Source organism: Coturnix japonica, chromosome 1, assembly GCF_054131305.1.
Source record: "Coturnix japonica strain WE chromosome 1, WE-NBRP24, whole genome shotgun sequence".
NCBI lineage: Eukaryota > Metazoa > Chordata > Aves > Galliformes > Phasianidae > Coturnix > Coturnix japonica.
Window position 1 is genome coordinate 57010267 of NC_140663.1, and position 16787 is coordinate 57027053.

Here is a 16787-nt window from a genome sequence, read left to right on the forward strand (position 1 = left end):
ATTCATCCACAAAGTGTCATCTCTGCAAATACAACTGGAAAGATCAATGGCAACAAAATATAAACTCTGTTCTATTTTCTTTATGTCTATAGTACTTCTAGAAGACAGTTCTTAGGTAGCAGAACCCAGGCTACAGCACGATTTGATACTGCTGCAGCAACGAAAAGTGACAGATGTCATTAAAAACACCTACAGATATCTGAAAATGTTAAACCACAGAAAAGTCTCCATCTGAAATAGTAAGAGAGTCACTGGAGTCTGAGAGCAATTCTGTGAACCAGTGCAAAATTTGCCTTGCAGTCCTCCTGTATTGCATGAGTCATTCAGCCTTACACCTCACAATATTGAAAGGTGCTATAATTAGTGAGAAAGAAATGACACCATCATGCCTTGGAAAACACAGAGTGATATCTCTAGCACTGAAGCAAGAAACAATAAAAGTAACTGATGCTATTAAATAACAAAAGTAAGTTTATTTTATCAATGTTATAAATATTTTATTTCCCTCCATTTAACTCCAGAATGAGATAGCAAACCAGTACAATGGAACAATTCAGGAGCTCCTCAGTTCTACTGAAAAGGGTCCCCTTTAATAACAAATCAAAATGTAAAATGACATTTTGCCAGTCCACCAGCCTCAGTATCTGAGCATCCCTAGGTACCTTGTTATTCAAATGGCACAGTCCTAAAAGTGTGCATGAGTCTATATATATGCATACTAATATTTATAAATATACATATATATAGCAATATACACACATATATAGACATACCAACAGAATAGACACTTCCAGTAAATAAAAATGTTTCATGTGTAATCTAAGTGGGCTTCCAGTGGGCTCTACACAGTGCAGGAACAAATGATACTGTACTAAGCTAGACCCCAAGTATTCAAGAGATTCAATATGTGTGTGCTACCATTAATGGCTAAAGTCCACCTGTTTCTAGTGGCTGTCCAAAAGTAGGAATCTCACACCATGGGGGAAGGAATAGAAAATAATCCTGCTGTATCCTTGCCCCAAATTTCATCCCTTAGTGAACCAAACTCTGATATCCCTGGCTCTGCATAAGCCATCACAAAAAATAATATACATGCTCTGTTATCCACATACAAGTCACCAGTATCTAATGCATTACTTGTGCAGTGCTTTGGACACCTTGATTGCTAAAAGGCACTACATCCAGCCAGCTCCTGTCCTAACTCCAGCCCCAGGGTCTATTTCCATCACACGGTAACTGCTTCTTATCGCATTCACAGAGCAGTAAGCTTTCAAGAAGCACAAATGCCTTGCTCTGATCATAGCATCATACTCCTGCTGTTCAGGAAAAAAGCAAGCCAGGCTCCCTCATGTGTACTCCAGCTACTTTGAACAGTCCAAATGGCAGAAAGGAGCTCAGGGAATCTGTCTACTCCAGAGCCAGCCCCTTCTGTGAACAGCGCACAACCCCTGGGCACAAGAGACATATCACCAAGGGGAGCACTACAGGAGATGAAGAGGGACCAGACCCAGCCCTGTGTAACAATTCACACGTGGCTTCTAGAGGCTACCTGTGATCAGAGCAAGCCTTTATTGTTCCACCTTCTTGTGACTTAAGCATGAGGGACTGCAAGGTGCTCACTGAGCATCCTGTGCTCAGGCCCCAGCCTGGCCTCAGCACAGGACAAAATCCAGTCCCTTGTATCACTGAAGCTCTCTCTGTTTCTCACATCAGTAAAACAGCAAAAAGATACAACTGATACTAGCGTCGTTCATATTTTAAGTCAAATATATAGAAATATTACAGTATAGTCTTTCCTCACAGTTAGAAAATGATGCAATGCCTACCATGAAACCATATTGTGAGGGTGAGGGCCTTCCTTATGGAAGTTTCATATACACCAAAATGATACTCTGATTTTTTATTTTAACCATTGCCAAATTAAGTTCCAATATATACACCTTCACCATAAGCCCCTGTGTTATTATCAAGGGAAGGAATTTGGCTTTCATATTTTATTTCTCAAACAAGAGAATTAAAGATAGAAAAAAAGACAAAATACATTTCATGTCGCCACTGATCAATTGATTACAAATATATATAGTTTCCTTCCAGAGGAAGAAATACTAAAGAAATACTTCGCTCATATCAAATAAACTTTTTAAAACAGAAAAAATAAAATAATATATATATATATATTTAGCTTTCCTTCTTCTGCCACAACAATCACTCAAAAAGGAAGGAAAAGGAAGGAAAAGGAAGGAAGGAGGGAGGGAGGGAAGGAAGAAAGGAAGAAAGGAGAAAAGGAGAAAAGAAGAAAGGGAAGAAGGGAAGGAAGGAGGGAGGGAGGGAAGGAAGGAGAAAAGGAGGGAGGAAAGAGGGAGGGAAAAGATAAACTTAAAAAACAATAAAGATAGGATCGTCATTCATTTAATTTCCACAACTTTTACTGAGGAAGTAAAACTTATCTGAATAATGACCTGAGTTTTTTCCATGGTTTCCAAACTGCACGTAATCTTGATGATCGACATCTACCAAAGACCTATTCCTAGAAATGCATTTGAAACCAATCACTACATGATATTTCAAAACAAACAGCAAAGCAAAATTCAAAAATCTATTGCAAGAATTATGCAAAAAGTGGGCCATGAGTGTCTTCGTAAGAACTGGGCAAAGTGGAAGCTCTGCTATTTCTGGCAGCTGAATTGTCTTTAGTGATAGAAAACCTGAAGGTGAAAATTTTCTGTATGTCTGTGTGTGTCTGATTTTTCTTCTTTTGTAGTTATAATCTTTGAGGTAAGACAGAGAACAGATGAGTACAGTAGAAATTGCAGGCCTTTACAGCAGCTAAGCAAGTTTAAATTTCCAAGCCTATAGTGAGTAATGAGGCAAAGAGCTGATGCATGTCCTTTTGCTTGGGGAGAGCCTCTCTTTAAAACTTTCTTCCATTCCCCTTGGGGAATCAGGTAGTTTACAGGTTCAGCCAGAGGAAATTTTCCTGTTCCCAATGTATGCAGTACTTGTTCATTTATTCATGGCTGACAGATAACCTCCTATGTTTCCCTTCCTTGTCAAAAAACCCATCTTTCCAGAATTGGGGGGTGGGCGGGGGGGGGAAATCAAACCAAAACATAGCTATTAGTTTTTAGTCAGGCCTGAATGCTGACAGAAACTGTCCGGTCATTATAAGCACAACAGTGGTGCAAGAAACCCTAGGGATAGCTTTCTGCTCTGTCATACAGTGTGGCTACATTGGATAATCTTTCTATTCAAATGACTGTCTCATCAGGATACCATAAGCATATATGCAGCAATAACGAGGAGGTTAGTTTTTATTACTGTTGTAAACTGAACTGTGCACCACACTCTAGAAAACAAGGCAACAAGCAGAATCCTCTCCAAAAGTGAGAAAAACTCCCCAGTGACAGAACACCAAGGATGCAGCTTCCAAATGGATAGCAAAGGAGGGAACACAGCAGGTAAAAATGTTTTCTTCCTAAGGGCATTCCAGAGCTCCTCAATTTTTATTTTTTTTTTTGCTACTGCCTGACCATTTGTGAAAACACAGAGAAAACAGATACTATTTACCAGATGACAAGTGAGAGGAATGGGAGAATTAAAGGTATGCAAGAAAATGTAGGGACGGTGGAGGGCCTGGTTAGGTGCTTTAATGTCTCAGTTAGTTTGGTTCCCCCATACTAATTTCTTTTTTTTTCTTTTTCTCTCTCTCTCTCTCTCTTTTTTTTTTTTTTTTTTTTTTTTTTTTTAATAAATTGTACAGATGAACATGGGAGAAGTTCATGCTACTTGCTGGAAGCAATTAAGGTAAATTTCCATGGCCCGTGGATTCCACAGACCTTTGAGTGTCCCGCCTCATCCATCATGGGCTAGCTTATGGAACCTAACCGTTCTGTGGCAAGACTCTGTAGCCCTTAGAAACTGGTGGCATGTCCTCTGATATTTTCCACGAGAGCGAGAGACATGTTGATTCCATCAGCTTCTTCCTCACGCGATGCCCAAGTGCTCAGGTACAGCCTTGCTATTTCTGAAGATCCTCTTCTCTGTTTTCAGACATCAGACTGCTGTTTCCAAATCCTCATGGGGAACCATTTGGTAATTCTGTCGAGTCTCCAAATAGGAGGCCAGATCTGGATCACCAGCTTGCTGAGCCCTGTCACGAGGAGTCTTACCCTATAATAAATAAACAGGAAGAAAAATTTTTGGCTAACATATTTAGAAGACCAGATGAAAACATAACCAGAAGAATTACTACAGGAAGGACAGAAGTGGGGCTGATTCTGTACCATGTTCCCAATCAATTAGACTGTTTTGTTGATTTTTGGTGTATTTTGTTTGTGTGTGTGTGTTTTGTTTGTTTGTTTTTGCATAATATTCTTAGGTTTTAATTTTTCCCATACAACTTCTTTCTCCAAGCTTTCATGGAAAGACAGCTGTGGTTAGTGTCACACCAATGAACACAAGGGCAAGTGAGGACAAAAAAGATGGTTAGCCATCCTCACAAAGCAAGTCAGCCACAACAATCAAGCCTCATAGACACTGTGCAATCAAAAAACCGAGGCTCCCCCAGGTGGTCCTTGCCCACAGACCTCTCTTTTGACCACACAAGAGAAGGATGCTGCTGTGCCACGGAGATGCTTCATTCACATCCAACATACCGAATAGTTTGAGGCCAAGCTCTCACTATAGTGAAGATGACCCACACTGGGGACTGAACTGAAGGCACTTGTATTTGTTTGAATCAATACAGTTTTTTAAGTAAAAATGTGTAAAAAGAGCTGTTCCTGGCACACACAGGGAAGCCTCAATCATGCACACAGCGGGGTCGGATGCTGATCAGTCTCGCTTGGCTGAAGTGTTTTATAACTTGTTGACTAGGCTGGGTTACCTTGGAGTCCGTCTTTCTCAGCGAGGCTCCCGCATCCACCAGGAGCTGGCAGATGGCACGATGGCGTTGGCAGGCCGCTTTATGTAACGCTGTCTCACCCCTAGACCAAAGTACAGAAACCAGCAGTGAGACACATCACACTCAGCAGCATTTACAAAACAGAAGGTTCAGTGAACAGAAAGGGATGATGTATTTCTGCAAGGTTGCTTCTTCCTGGCAGAGGCAGACTTGTGCATTCTCCTCCGTGGCACCTACATCCTTTGACTCAGTAAGAAAGCCTGCAGTGCACAAATAGCAGTTGGAGAACTGAGGAGTGGGAAAGAAACAGGCACATTTTTCTGTTCAGAAGCGCAAAAATGTCACATTCCCATCTAACCCGCAGTTCTGCTAACTGCTGCAGAGACAAAGAGGACACTTTATTTCACAGAAGGCTAAGCTAGAACAGTATCTTTTCTACCTGCTTTTTCTCACCCGAATCTCATTCTTGGAGGCATGATAGAAAAATCATGCCCATCAAAGCCACGACTGGTACACCTGCTGCCTTGGTTCTGATACCTGCCCATCATGGATGCACAAGAGGAGATCTGTGTTTTTGTTTTGTACTTTTGGACTAGGAAGCTACTGAGGAAGCTTGAACACATGCTTTTCAGAAAAGAAAGCTGAGGAGTAAGTGCAGGTTTATTGCAAAGTTCTTAATTCAGGGTGGGTCTACTTGTAGCAGGATTCTGAGAATGACTGTACTAATGAGGTTAAAGAAGCCAATTCAGCTTTGACTAGAAATAAGAGGAAAGTAGTTTGATCAGCTTGAAGAGGTGTCTGTAGTACTACTGTCAAGCAAGTAGGGCAATTACACGCACTCCAAGATGAAAAAATTACCTGTAATAAGGCAGATGCAGTAAAGCATACAATCCCAGAAAGGAATTTCAGTCTCAGTCTATTACAGGGCAAGTTAAATATTAATAGGCAACTTTGTAATCTGTCTATCACTAACGTATGAGTGCTAGATTCAGGAGGGGATGATATCTGTTTTCACTCCAAGAATCAAAAGAAAAATTCATGCTAGCAGCTATGGCTTGAACTTTTCATTTTTAAGAGGTGGTGATAGGACAGAGAAGCCCTCATAACTATATTCACTTGCACTTTTATTTCTCCACTATACCACTGTACAAGGAGCAGGAGGTGGTCCATATGGACTTCACCACCTGTGGACTGTCCGTAAATACCCCGTGCAGAACTAACAGAGAATGTTGGTAAAGAAGAGGACATTGTGGGATGGGTAATGAGCAGTACCCCATTACAGTCTGTTGCAATGAGGCAGATGTCAGCAGAGGAGCATTCTGACAAAATGGCATCTGATGTGGAAATGCATATGAAGCAAAGGTGTGTCACCATATTCCTCCAAAGTGGCACCCACTGACATTCTTTGACACTTGCTGAACATTTATGGAGACCAATCAGTGGATGTGAGCACAGTGAGATGGTGGGTGGTGTTTGACAGCAGCAATAAGAAAGACAAAATACATTTGGAATTGTCATGCACATTGCTGTGTGTGCAGCACACAGCTTCTTGTTCATTGCTAATGAAATTGTACAGCAAATGGTGGCACCTAGGTTGAAAAGATAGTGTTTTATAGCTGAGAATAGGGTGTTCTTTCATTCTTTTCATGCGTTATATTTTCCATAGAAATAAAGAGAAAGCATTACTTCCACAGCAACTTATATTATTGTGATACCCTGATTATGCAGAGATTTGGAAACAATTTTTTTTTTCTTTTAAATAATAATAGAACTGATTGAGTTTCTAACTACTTGACAGAAATCTTTGATTGCACAAGTTGAGTCCGTTTAGAACAGATAAGGTAGAGCAACCAGCATTGAATAAGAAAACTCTTGTCCTGACTTGTAATCAGTCCTTCATGTTGATCTTCATTGACTAGATTGTGGAAACATCAAAGCTCAATTCAGAACTTGTATCTTTGTAGAAAGACTTACGAGAAATGGGAAGCAATAGAGAGGAAAAAAATTCTGGAGTTCAAGAATCATTTGTTCTAGGCCTGAAAGCTACATATGTATCATATGTATGTTTTCAGATTTGAAAGCACTTCTGTTTGTTATTTTTTGAAGAGATGCGCCATTTTGAAAAACAAAAGAAGTTGGCTAACATAATACAAATACTGTGAAGAGCAGACATTGTAGACTGTACTTACGTTTCACTGTCTGTCATGTCCAGTAATTCAGATGGACCTGCAAAAGACAGTCAAATATGTTATATAGCATTTGTTTGCAAATGAAAATGCACATATGCAATATGTAAAAGAAAACAACACCTCAGTTAGCACAGATATGCCAAACTTCAAGGTAACATTTGCTTGCACAAACCCTTGCACTAGCAAAATTCTGAATGCACAGTCACTGCTGGAGTCTCAGTGCTAGGGAATAGCAGCTTCTAAATTATACTGGGAATGAATATTCATGGCATTTATTTTCTCACTCTTCACCTTGCTCAATTAAGTGGTTCACATAAGCAGAGCACATTGGAAATGCTGATATAATGGAAACCCTGATATATTGCAAGTTAAAATCTATTGTTAGTACTAGAGGGAAAATGTCATTAAGAAGTTGAAATTAGCCAAATTCTGTCCTGAATGACATCCCTGTGCTACTCTATTTAACAGCACTATACAGAATGTAGATCAGGGTGGAATATTCCCAGCAGTCTTTATATTGATATGCAAATCCTGTACTCAACTGGTCAGCAATGATCAGGAAAGTAAAGTTAAGCAAAATAGAAAAGTTTTTTGTTAAGTGAGACAAAAAAGAAAAAAGAAAAAAAATCATTTTGTTGATGTGTTTTTGTTCTTGACATTCACTACAGGCAGATGTCTACAGCAGCAAATTCCATCACTGAATTACAGTAATAGGGAAAAGCTAGGATTTGGATAGCATTTGAAATAAGAACTTTTCCTTATTATTCTTCTCTCCACTGCTCTGGAGCATAGTACCAGATGGTATGGGGCATTTAGCATGAGGAATAGTGAAACTTTACAGAAATTTTTCTTCTTTTGCATGAATATTTCTCTTCACACTTTGACTTTCAAATTCAAGCATCCTCAAGAGCTTATGGCAAATCTCACCTGAAACTGAGGAATTTCACACTATTTACTTACAAAGGCCTGCACACAACCTCTCTTCACTTCTTTTACTGAGTATATGTTGAAGAGGAGCAGAGCAGTCCATCACTCCCTCACTCCTTTTATAACATATGTGTGCAGTATGTTTGAGAGAGTTGGTTGCCATGGCTTCTGGAACTGCAAATAGCTCCTTCCCTTCATCTTCTACCGTGAGAAAGAGGTGGTCAAAAAGGTAGCATGCCTAGAACCCAGTGCACAGAGCATTGCATACCTACTGCAGCAGTTCTCCAAGCTCATTAGCTACTCTCCTAGCTCTCCTAATTCTCAACAGCAGTTTCACTTAGCAGTTGTGGGTTTACTGCGCCCCATCCAAAAGCAGCATAACCACAACCTACAAATTTCTGTAATCACAGAAGGATACAGAAGTCATAGCAGAATTCCCTTGTTGAGAAAATAACATCTAAGAATCTAACAATAAAAACCAAACAACAATGACAACAAACCAAACCAAACCAAATAACCAACAACTAGATGAATAATATCTCTCTGGACTAAATAAAATCATGTTACTTCAAAAATAAAGGTTTGATAAGCCATTTCCCATGGCTTGCTCCAATACTACCTCCCAGAGAAAGGTACAACGAATGACCTGCAGTGTTAACTTAGTAATAGAGTATTTCTGCTCATAGAGGGGACAAAAAAGGTTGTGGTGTGATGTAGCAAAGTATCTGAACTGAACTGGCTGCATTGGGCACACTCTTGCTCAAGTAAGAACAGAAAAAAGAGAGGGAAATTAGAAGAATGTGATCTGAGAGAACAGAAGAGCTGGAACAGAGTATGTCTGATGAGAAAGAAACCCAGGAAAATGGAAAACTGGTCAGAACGGGAGCCAAGTACTGAGGACTGAGTAAGCAGTCTATGAGTATGAACCTAAACAGGTGCCAGGTACATCCTACCAGTGCACATGGGAGCTCTTCAGCAAACTATTCCAAACAAAACATCCAGTGGGAGCAACCTGACTCCACCCCGGTCAGACTTAAGGCTAGATATTGCAGTTAATCAATTTATAGCATGACATGGTGCCAGGATTCATTCATATTATTCTCTTTAGCTTATCTCTAAAACTATATGGTCCCAACTCACATTCAATCTGAGTTGTTTCCTTTGTTTCTCATTTATTTTGCTTGTGCTTTTCTTAAACCACATCACGCTCTCCTCCTAATTCCCTTTCCACTCTGTTTTGCACCTCATTTTTACATCAGTCTCCCTGGCGCTGCCAACCGACCATTCCAAATCCCCCTCTGCCCTGGGACAAAAGCTGCACAGATGTGGGAAGGGCTGGCACTGGGAAAGCTAACGGCAATGTCATCCTGACCCAGCAGGGAGGCGGCTGTTTTACTCCAGGACAAGAGGCAAAGAAAGAAAAGGAGACCAAGACGCAGAGAGAAAGAGGACAAAATAACCCCATAGAAATCCGGAAGGGAAATGCATGAGTGAGATTTCTATCAAGGAAAACAGCAGGGGGGGAAATAAAAACAAAAGATAGAAATGTGTGGAGAGGTAGAGGGAGAAAAAAAAAAGAGAGGGAGAGAGAGAGAGAGCGAGACTTGGGGACTAAAGAATGGCAGGATGGGGACAGGGGGGAGAAGTTTGCTTGAAAGGAGCTGAAAAGCATGACACACTGAGGGGAAGCCCAGCTGAGATCACTTTCTTTCCTTCACATCTCCAATAAACTGTCTGTGTAGAATTATTAACTTTTTCGTTCTTTCCTTCTGCCTCCTTTCACTCCACCAAAGCCCCTCTCTAATTTCTCAGGCCAAGCTGGGGACAGGAGGAGGCAAGAGAAGGAGACACTAGAAAGCAGCTGCTCTTTAGCTGAGTTCATTACAACATAAAAGAGAGGCAAAAGGAGGCATTTCCAAAATATACAGCACCATGCAGTCCAAAAGGCCTCCAGGACTGCAACATACCCTGCCCTCTCCAGTGGAGGCAGTTACAGCTACCCACAGGAGACCCGCAGTTATTAACACTTGCCAGACCCTGGTCCTGTCAGTCCCTCCCTCCGTGGAACTGGGGAAGAAGTGAATTTGTTTATAACAGTAATGTCTTCCACTAGCAGCATTTCTGGGAGTTCATCTGTCAAAATCCTCCTTGGTTAATAATTTAATTAAGATTTTGATATATAGAACAAAAGTGGATATGGCTCATTACTCTCAAAGAGGGAATATTTTTAAAGTAACAGCCACTTGCAAAAGTAGAACTATTTCAGGTCTCCCCCCAACTTTGCACTCCTCATTTCTACCTGATGTGAAGATTATCAGTGTCAGTTTTGGACTACTAGTGTCTTTTGGCTCTAGATGTCTATTGTAACTTGTCATGTGGTCCAATAATGGGAAGATGCCTTCCATTTTAACTATCTCTCACTCACGTTAACCTCAAATTTAGTAAACCTAGAAAACAAAATAGCCTGTTTTATACTTTGTGCCTTCTAGGAAATTTGAGCTATTTAATACTTATGCATCTCACAGATGTTCTCCTACTATAAAACATTCTGCAAATCTAGAGCTATCAGTGAATGTCAGACAAACTCAATCTCTGACAGACTTTGTCCCCAACATAGATCTCTGTCACAGAGCAAAACAAACAAACAAAGCAGCCCTATGATAATAACAACAAATGTATTCTCTTGTTTATTAGAGGATGTTATCTAGTGGAGCAAGGACACTGAGGACAGAGGTCACAAAGATGTTCATGCATGGACTAACTATTCCACCAGAAGTTTCCAACACAAACTCTTAAGTAATTTTAAGTAATGTTCTGTTGAAAACTGACATTCCTTAGATTAACTACAGAACTCTTGCTTGTCTTTTGAGCTTCTAGAGAAGAAGATATGTCTTGGATTGCTGGTCTTCAATAACTGTTATAAACAGTTCAGAGCTTCCAGATGAAGATTTCAAATCAAGTTTGATTCCAAGTACGGGCAATGATTTAGGAGATCCTTTTCTAACTGAGATTCTTAAGCATTCTCTACTGGTTTTGTGAATGAAATAAACAGTTAACTTCTTTTTTTTAATGTGTAAGCACTGGGGCGTGAGATAGTTGACTGCAGCAAAAAACAGATGTTGTTCTGATACCTACTGAGTTTGGCCCTCAGTTTCTTGCTAAGAGTTTCTCAGCCCAGCTACAGACAGATCTTAAAAGGTGACCCCCTCAATAGAAGAAAAAGACCCTTGACTTATGAAGGTTTCTTAAACAATGTGTAGGCCTGTGTATCTTCCCCACATGCATAGGAGATGGAGAGAAATTGCTTTGAAGGAACAGCAACCAACATGATTATTCCTTCAGCAGTAAGCAGCTGTTCTAACACCTACTACACTGCAGCTGTTCTAACACCTACTGCATTGCTGCTTCAGCTGCTATTCCAGGCTCACGCTAGTCCACTGATATCACAGCAATCTCTTTGTTTGATGGGTTATTTTCTGCCCCTAACATCTGAAATCATTTTGATCAAGATCACAGTGTAATCTCTCATATTAATATCTCTGCATATTTGCAGAAAGCCTAAAGCCATCACCACAAAGGACAGCACAACACCATTTCCTCTCCTTCACAATCTCAGTGTTATGCCTGCGGTGTGTTTGTTGGGGGATTTACCACTCCTGTACCACATTTAATTTACCCCAGTAGCTTCACACCAGATAGCTAACAATCATTTTTTTGTTGCTGTTGGTCACAGTTTGAACTACATTTAGAAGATTTTCTCTGTGATTAATAATAGATTTCCTGTGCTGTGTTCTGGAGAGTATTTTGCTGTGGAGCACTTATTAATGTTAACCATCTCTAGTCAAGTGTTCTTGATAAACTCTATGACAGACAAACTATGGGGGAATTAGAGATGGACAAAAATAATGGCCAGAAGAAGAGCAAGATCCATTTCTATCAAGGGTGTCTATCAGCCGAAATGAGAAGTTAGATACAGGGAAAGCCTTAGATATCAGTAGTGTTGCATAGGGTCTCATACACTAATTATTACTGAGCAGATGCCAGGTGCCAGAGAACACAACATAAAAACAAGGACATTATGATGATGATTCAGCAAGAGAGCTTGTTTGCGACTGAGAATTGCCCAGGGTAGAAATGAGATTCATTAATTGCTTGGTGGGAGAAAAGAGGAGGCCCCTATTAGAGCATTGTCCCATGCACTCTCTGATCCCCAGAGAATGTTAAACAAACAATGCATTTGGAGAAGCCCAGAGGACATATGTCTGGAAAGCTGCAAAAGCTTCCTGTCATCCTTGGGGACAGAAGGGGGAGAGAGGAACTGAGCTGACATTCGCTCAACCTTCTGGTTTGTCTTTGTCTAACTGTCCGTAATCCCCTACATTTCTCTATTCACTTCAAAAATTCCCATGGATTTCCTGCTCACATCCTCACCAGCTTAAATGATCTCATTTTAAACCCTCGTTGAAAGAATGGTAACTGGGTCAGTGTGTAATTTAAGGTATGTGTGCCTAAGAAAAGTTTTGGAGAGGCATCCATGAGAGTGAAGTGGCACCGGTCATGTGCACCAGGAGAAAAAAAACAGAAAGGGTAAGAGGACTAAGTGAAATTATGTCTATCTAGAGAATTTAGAGGCACACATATGGATATTTTATGATATTTTGAAGGGCAGGCCTTGGTGTGAACTTGGAATTACAGAGATTTGACTCTCAGAGAATTTGACTGGGCTCCTGTTGCCAGATCGGAAGGATATGAGTCGTCTTCTACAGGCCTTGCATGTTACCAATGGACCCATGCAGATGTCCTGGATATCCAAGAGCAAATTATGTTGAACAGTTATGTTTAGATAAACAAATAAAGTACACAGGTAACTAATTGTAAACTGGGTCACATACTTGGCTCCAATGACTACTTTGACTACTGTACCTATACTTAAACCTACTATGTCACCCTGTATGTAAAATCCTAAACTTTAGGATTAGACAAGCTGAAGCCAAATCTCCCCCCAACTAAAACTAGTGTCAACAAATGGATTATTGCCTCCTGATTTACTCTGTGTAGTGCTTTTTTTCTTCTCTCTGTGAAATTTTTGTAGCAACTTTCAGGCATTAGCTAATACATTATAATTGCCAGAGACAGTCTCCATGTTTGTGAACACTGATGCTGTTACAGCCTATATAATTTTCCAGCAATCAGTGAACAAGATCACAGTAGTTTGAACAGGCAGAAATAAAATACTAAATACTGCTAACTCAAACATATGCAAACATATGAATTCTTACATAGCCCATGTAAGCATGCCTGCAATTCTATTATTGACAAAGATTAAAAAGAGTCTAAAGGTGAAAACTGAAATGGCAAGATCACAGCATACAAATATAAATATTTTAAATGGATATCATAAGTTTTTGTTATCATGTGTTCTTAAGAAAAAAGGAGACAAACTATTGGAAGGAAACTAGGCAAATCCAGTCTAGAAACAAATGTGTGGCTTCCTAACCATTATTATTAAATACTGAAATAATATCAATGGCAGGAGGGACTTTCCATTTCTATTAATGATTTTACACAGTCTAGATGCTTTCTACAACACATGCTCTAACAGGAAAACAATTTAATTCCACAGAGTCTCATGACAGAGAGCAAACTACAGCATCACACTGGGTCTCCACAGCATCACAACTGATGGAACTGTGAAAATATCCATTCTCCTCAAAACCTATAATTATTTACATTTCCCTTCATCTGGAGGCATCACTGCCATTGCCATTCCTAGTCTACTGCTTATGCCTGCTGCAAGTGAACATCTGGCTAAGGGTGATGACAATGAGTGAGGATGCTCCCAGCCATACTGAGCTGTGTGGTTTTACCTGGCTGACACACTTGGCTGCAGTACAGCTCTCTGTAGGTTTGCACACTGACTCACCATGTTCCAGGATATACTTCACAATCTCGCCATGCCCACTCTTGGCAGCGTGGTGCAACAAGGAGCCATGATCAGGTCCTTGGATTAGCAAATTGGCTCCTTTTTTACAGCATTCTATGAACTAGGAAAGAAAAACACACAAATACCCATAAAGAAGGATAATGCAGGAGAAGCAGAAAAACAGATATGCAGGCAAATCATGTATTAATTTCCGCAGGAGATCAGTACAACAATGCAATGCAATGAAATATAATATTACATTAAATCCAGCTTTTAGCCCCCAATGAAAAAAAAAATATATATCTTAAACGAGAAGCATTGACAATTATATGGGTTAACAAGAGCAGATCATATTTCCTGAACAATGAGACATTGCTGCTGTATGGGTGGTGAATTATTGCTTGCTATAAATGCTTGCAAAAACACTTCCAGTGAAGCTGTAAGGAAATTTAAAAATATATGTATTTGATAGAAAATTTTGGCTTATCTCCTGAAAATTCCACGTTTTTTTGGGGTTTTTTTTTTTGTTTTTTTGTGTTTTTTTTTTTGATCAGTAAAGGAAGCAGAGCAAAAGTAAATGCTTTCTGACTAAACCAGAAAACTCTGACTTAGAAATCCACAGGGAGCTGGATTTGAGCTGCCATAGATCTTCCTTCTCACATTCTCCCTCTTATTCAGAGCCCTCTGAGAGGGGAGCACTATTCAGAATAAGGACAGGGAACATCCACCGGTCAGTTCTCAAATTTGCTGTAAAGTCTGTTCCTGTAATACAGATTATTGCAGAAAAGATGGAGTAATAGGTGGCAGTGAGACACATTATTTATGACACAAGACAACTGAAGAAGGACAAGTTTCCTTGTCAAAGCAAACTAAGGCAAAAAGCTTCCAAGAAGCAGAAACTGAACAATATTTTTATGTCTGCTTGTTTGAGGAACATTCCCTAGATGCTGCAGCTACTGCGCTAGGGGAGAAGGAATGGAAGGTACCTCTGCAGGCCAAGGTTTGCCCTAACAGTTCTGTCATTTTTATGAATGGTTCCAAGCAGGCTTTTTGCAGATAGTATTGAAATCATTAATCACACTCCTCATCCAAATTCAGGAAAAGTTTGCAAACCCCTATTTGGCTGCTGACACACACAGACTGGATAAGTGTCAGGCACGGAACTTTAGACTTTGAGAAAAGGCTTTTTAACACGGACGCCTTTTCCTACCAAAGCAAGGTACCGAAACTTGACCATACCAAAACACTATTGATTTTGAAACATCTATCAGACAGTAAGGCATTAAACCGAGTTTAATTCTACCTGGCCTGTGGTTGCCTAGGAAGATGTTAAAATGTCTTTAACAACTCTAGTTGCTTGGCCACCAACATCACTGCAATAAAACATCTTTTACTGTGTAAAGCTGCATCAGAACTATGCTGTTGCTTAGTGCTGCATCTGCCAGTACAGTGATCTACTTATTGATAATTGACACAGTGCTCTGTACAGCGCACTATGGACCCTGGGCTGAATGGTGCTGCCTAACACCAGATCCTATTCACTCAATTTTCACACCTCACCTGACTGATGTGCTCCCTAATACTCAGGGTTTCCTGGAAAGGCTGTAAAATGGCATTTGACAGCAGACCCTACAGCAGTCCGTTTATGTTTTGAGCAGAGGTGTGAGATAATTTACAGCATATCAAACCTTCAAGTAGCTGTGGAAACATGGACACTCAGTGCTCTGTGCTTACCTTCAGCAGATCACCAGCTATGACTGCCTGTAAAAGAGCTGCAAAAGACAAACAGAAAGTTAATATTATGTGGAAAGCATACTGTATATGGCCTCACAGCTGAGAACACATCTCACAGTATGCACACAACAGATGCTTCAAACTGCTTGCATCCTCATATACCATTAAAACTGGTGAGGACCCTGGACTGACATGCTGAGAAGGGAGAAAGAAGACTATACATGTTGCATGAATGCCGTATGGACACTGAACCATTATTTCCAATGCTGCTCTGGTACTGCATTTTTTTGTCTGAAGTTTTGCTTTGTGACACTTCAGAGATTTTTCAGCAGAGGACTGAGCTGACTCCCTGGCACCTAAGCTATAGCTGAGGACATCAATGCCAAACACAGAGAACCTGAAATTCCCACAGACTGCTTGGACTGTGGGACTGATGGTGAAGTGGTCAGTCAGCATCAAATACACTGGGAGTCCAAAGCCATAGAAAAAAGAGAGGCAAATCAGAGATTTCTTAATATTTATTTGCGTTGTAAGAACATCTCGCCCTGCCAGAAGTCAGTAAGTCCCACTAATTTAGTAGGCAGAATCAAACACAGGGCAGGAGCCAGTTCCCACCCTTTTAGCTTTGGTAATTTAAACAGACACAGGCAGAAAAGGGGAAAAAGAAAGGCACAGTGAACAAAGAATCACAACAAGGCAGGGAAGAGTTGTGAAGAGAGCCCAGGTCTACTTACGGCCACAACTGTGTCCTAAGCGCATTAGAAAGAAGAGGGAAGACAAGAGCCTGAGACTCTGTATTGTCCAGTGTTTAGCCTGCACTCTGCAACAGTACTAGTCAACAGCAAGTAACTATCCTTTTCCCTCCTTCTCACTATTATAACTTTTATAGTAAATATATGAATAATCTTTCTGGGAAAGCAGTTTTTCTGTTTGCATCATAAAAAGCATTAAACATTTGCCTTAGTTCATACTATTCCAAGAGTGTCAAGGCCCATTTCTGCCTGCAAGTCTAGGCAGTGCAATCAGGTTAAGCATTTGCTGAAGTTCCATCCTTGATATAATGATGCCAACAGCTCACATAGGGAAGAACAAGGGAGAAGGAAAACCATAC

General features: G+C 40.3%; 1 protein-coding gene across 3 annotated transcripts in view; it reads right to left on the reverse strand.

The window, feature by feature from the left end:
* Positions 1 to 453: 453 nt before the first annotated feature.
* Positions 454 to 16787, reverse strand: part of DGKI (diacylglycerol kinase iota) — a 215363-nt gene continuing 199029 nt past the window's right edge. For 2 of the 3 annotated variants that reach the window (XM_015866633.3, XM_032445594.2), the window contains 5 exons: positions 15677 to 15714; positions 13943 to 14063; positions 7093 to 7129; positions 4886 to 4985; positions 454 to 4170 (listed from right to left, as the gene is read on the reverse strand). In XM_015866633.3, the coding sequence (XP_015722119.3) occupies positions 4054 to 4170; positions 4886 to 4985; positions 7093 to 7129; positions 13943 to 14063; positions 15677 to 15714 (413 nt within the window). In that variant the 3' untranslated portion in view covers positions 454 to 4053. The remainder of the gene's footprint in view (positions 4171 to 4885; positions 4986 to 7092; positions 7130 to 13942; positions 14064 to 15676; positions 15715 to 16787) is intronic. The other variant, XM_085521361.1, reaches the window with a different exon arrangement.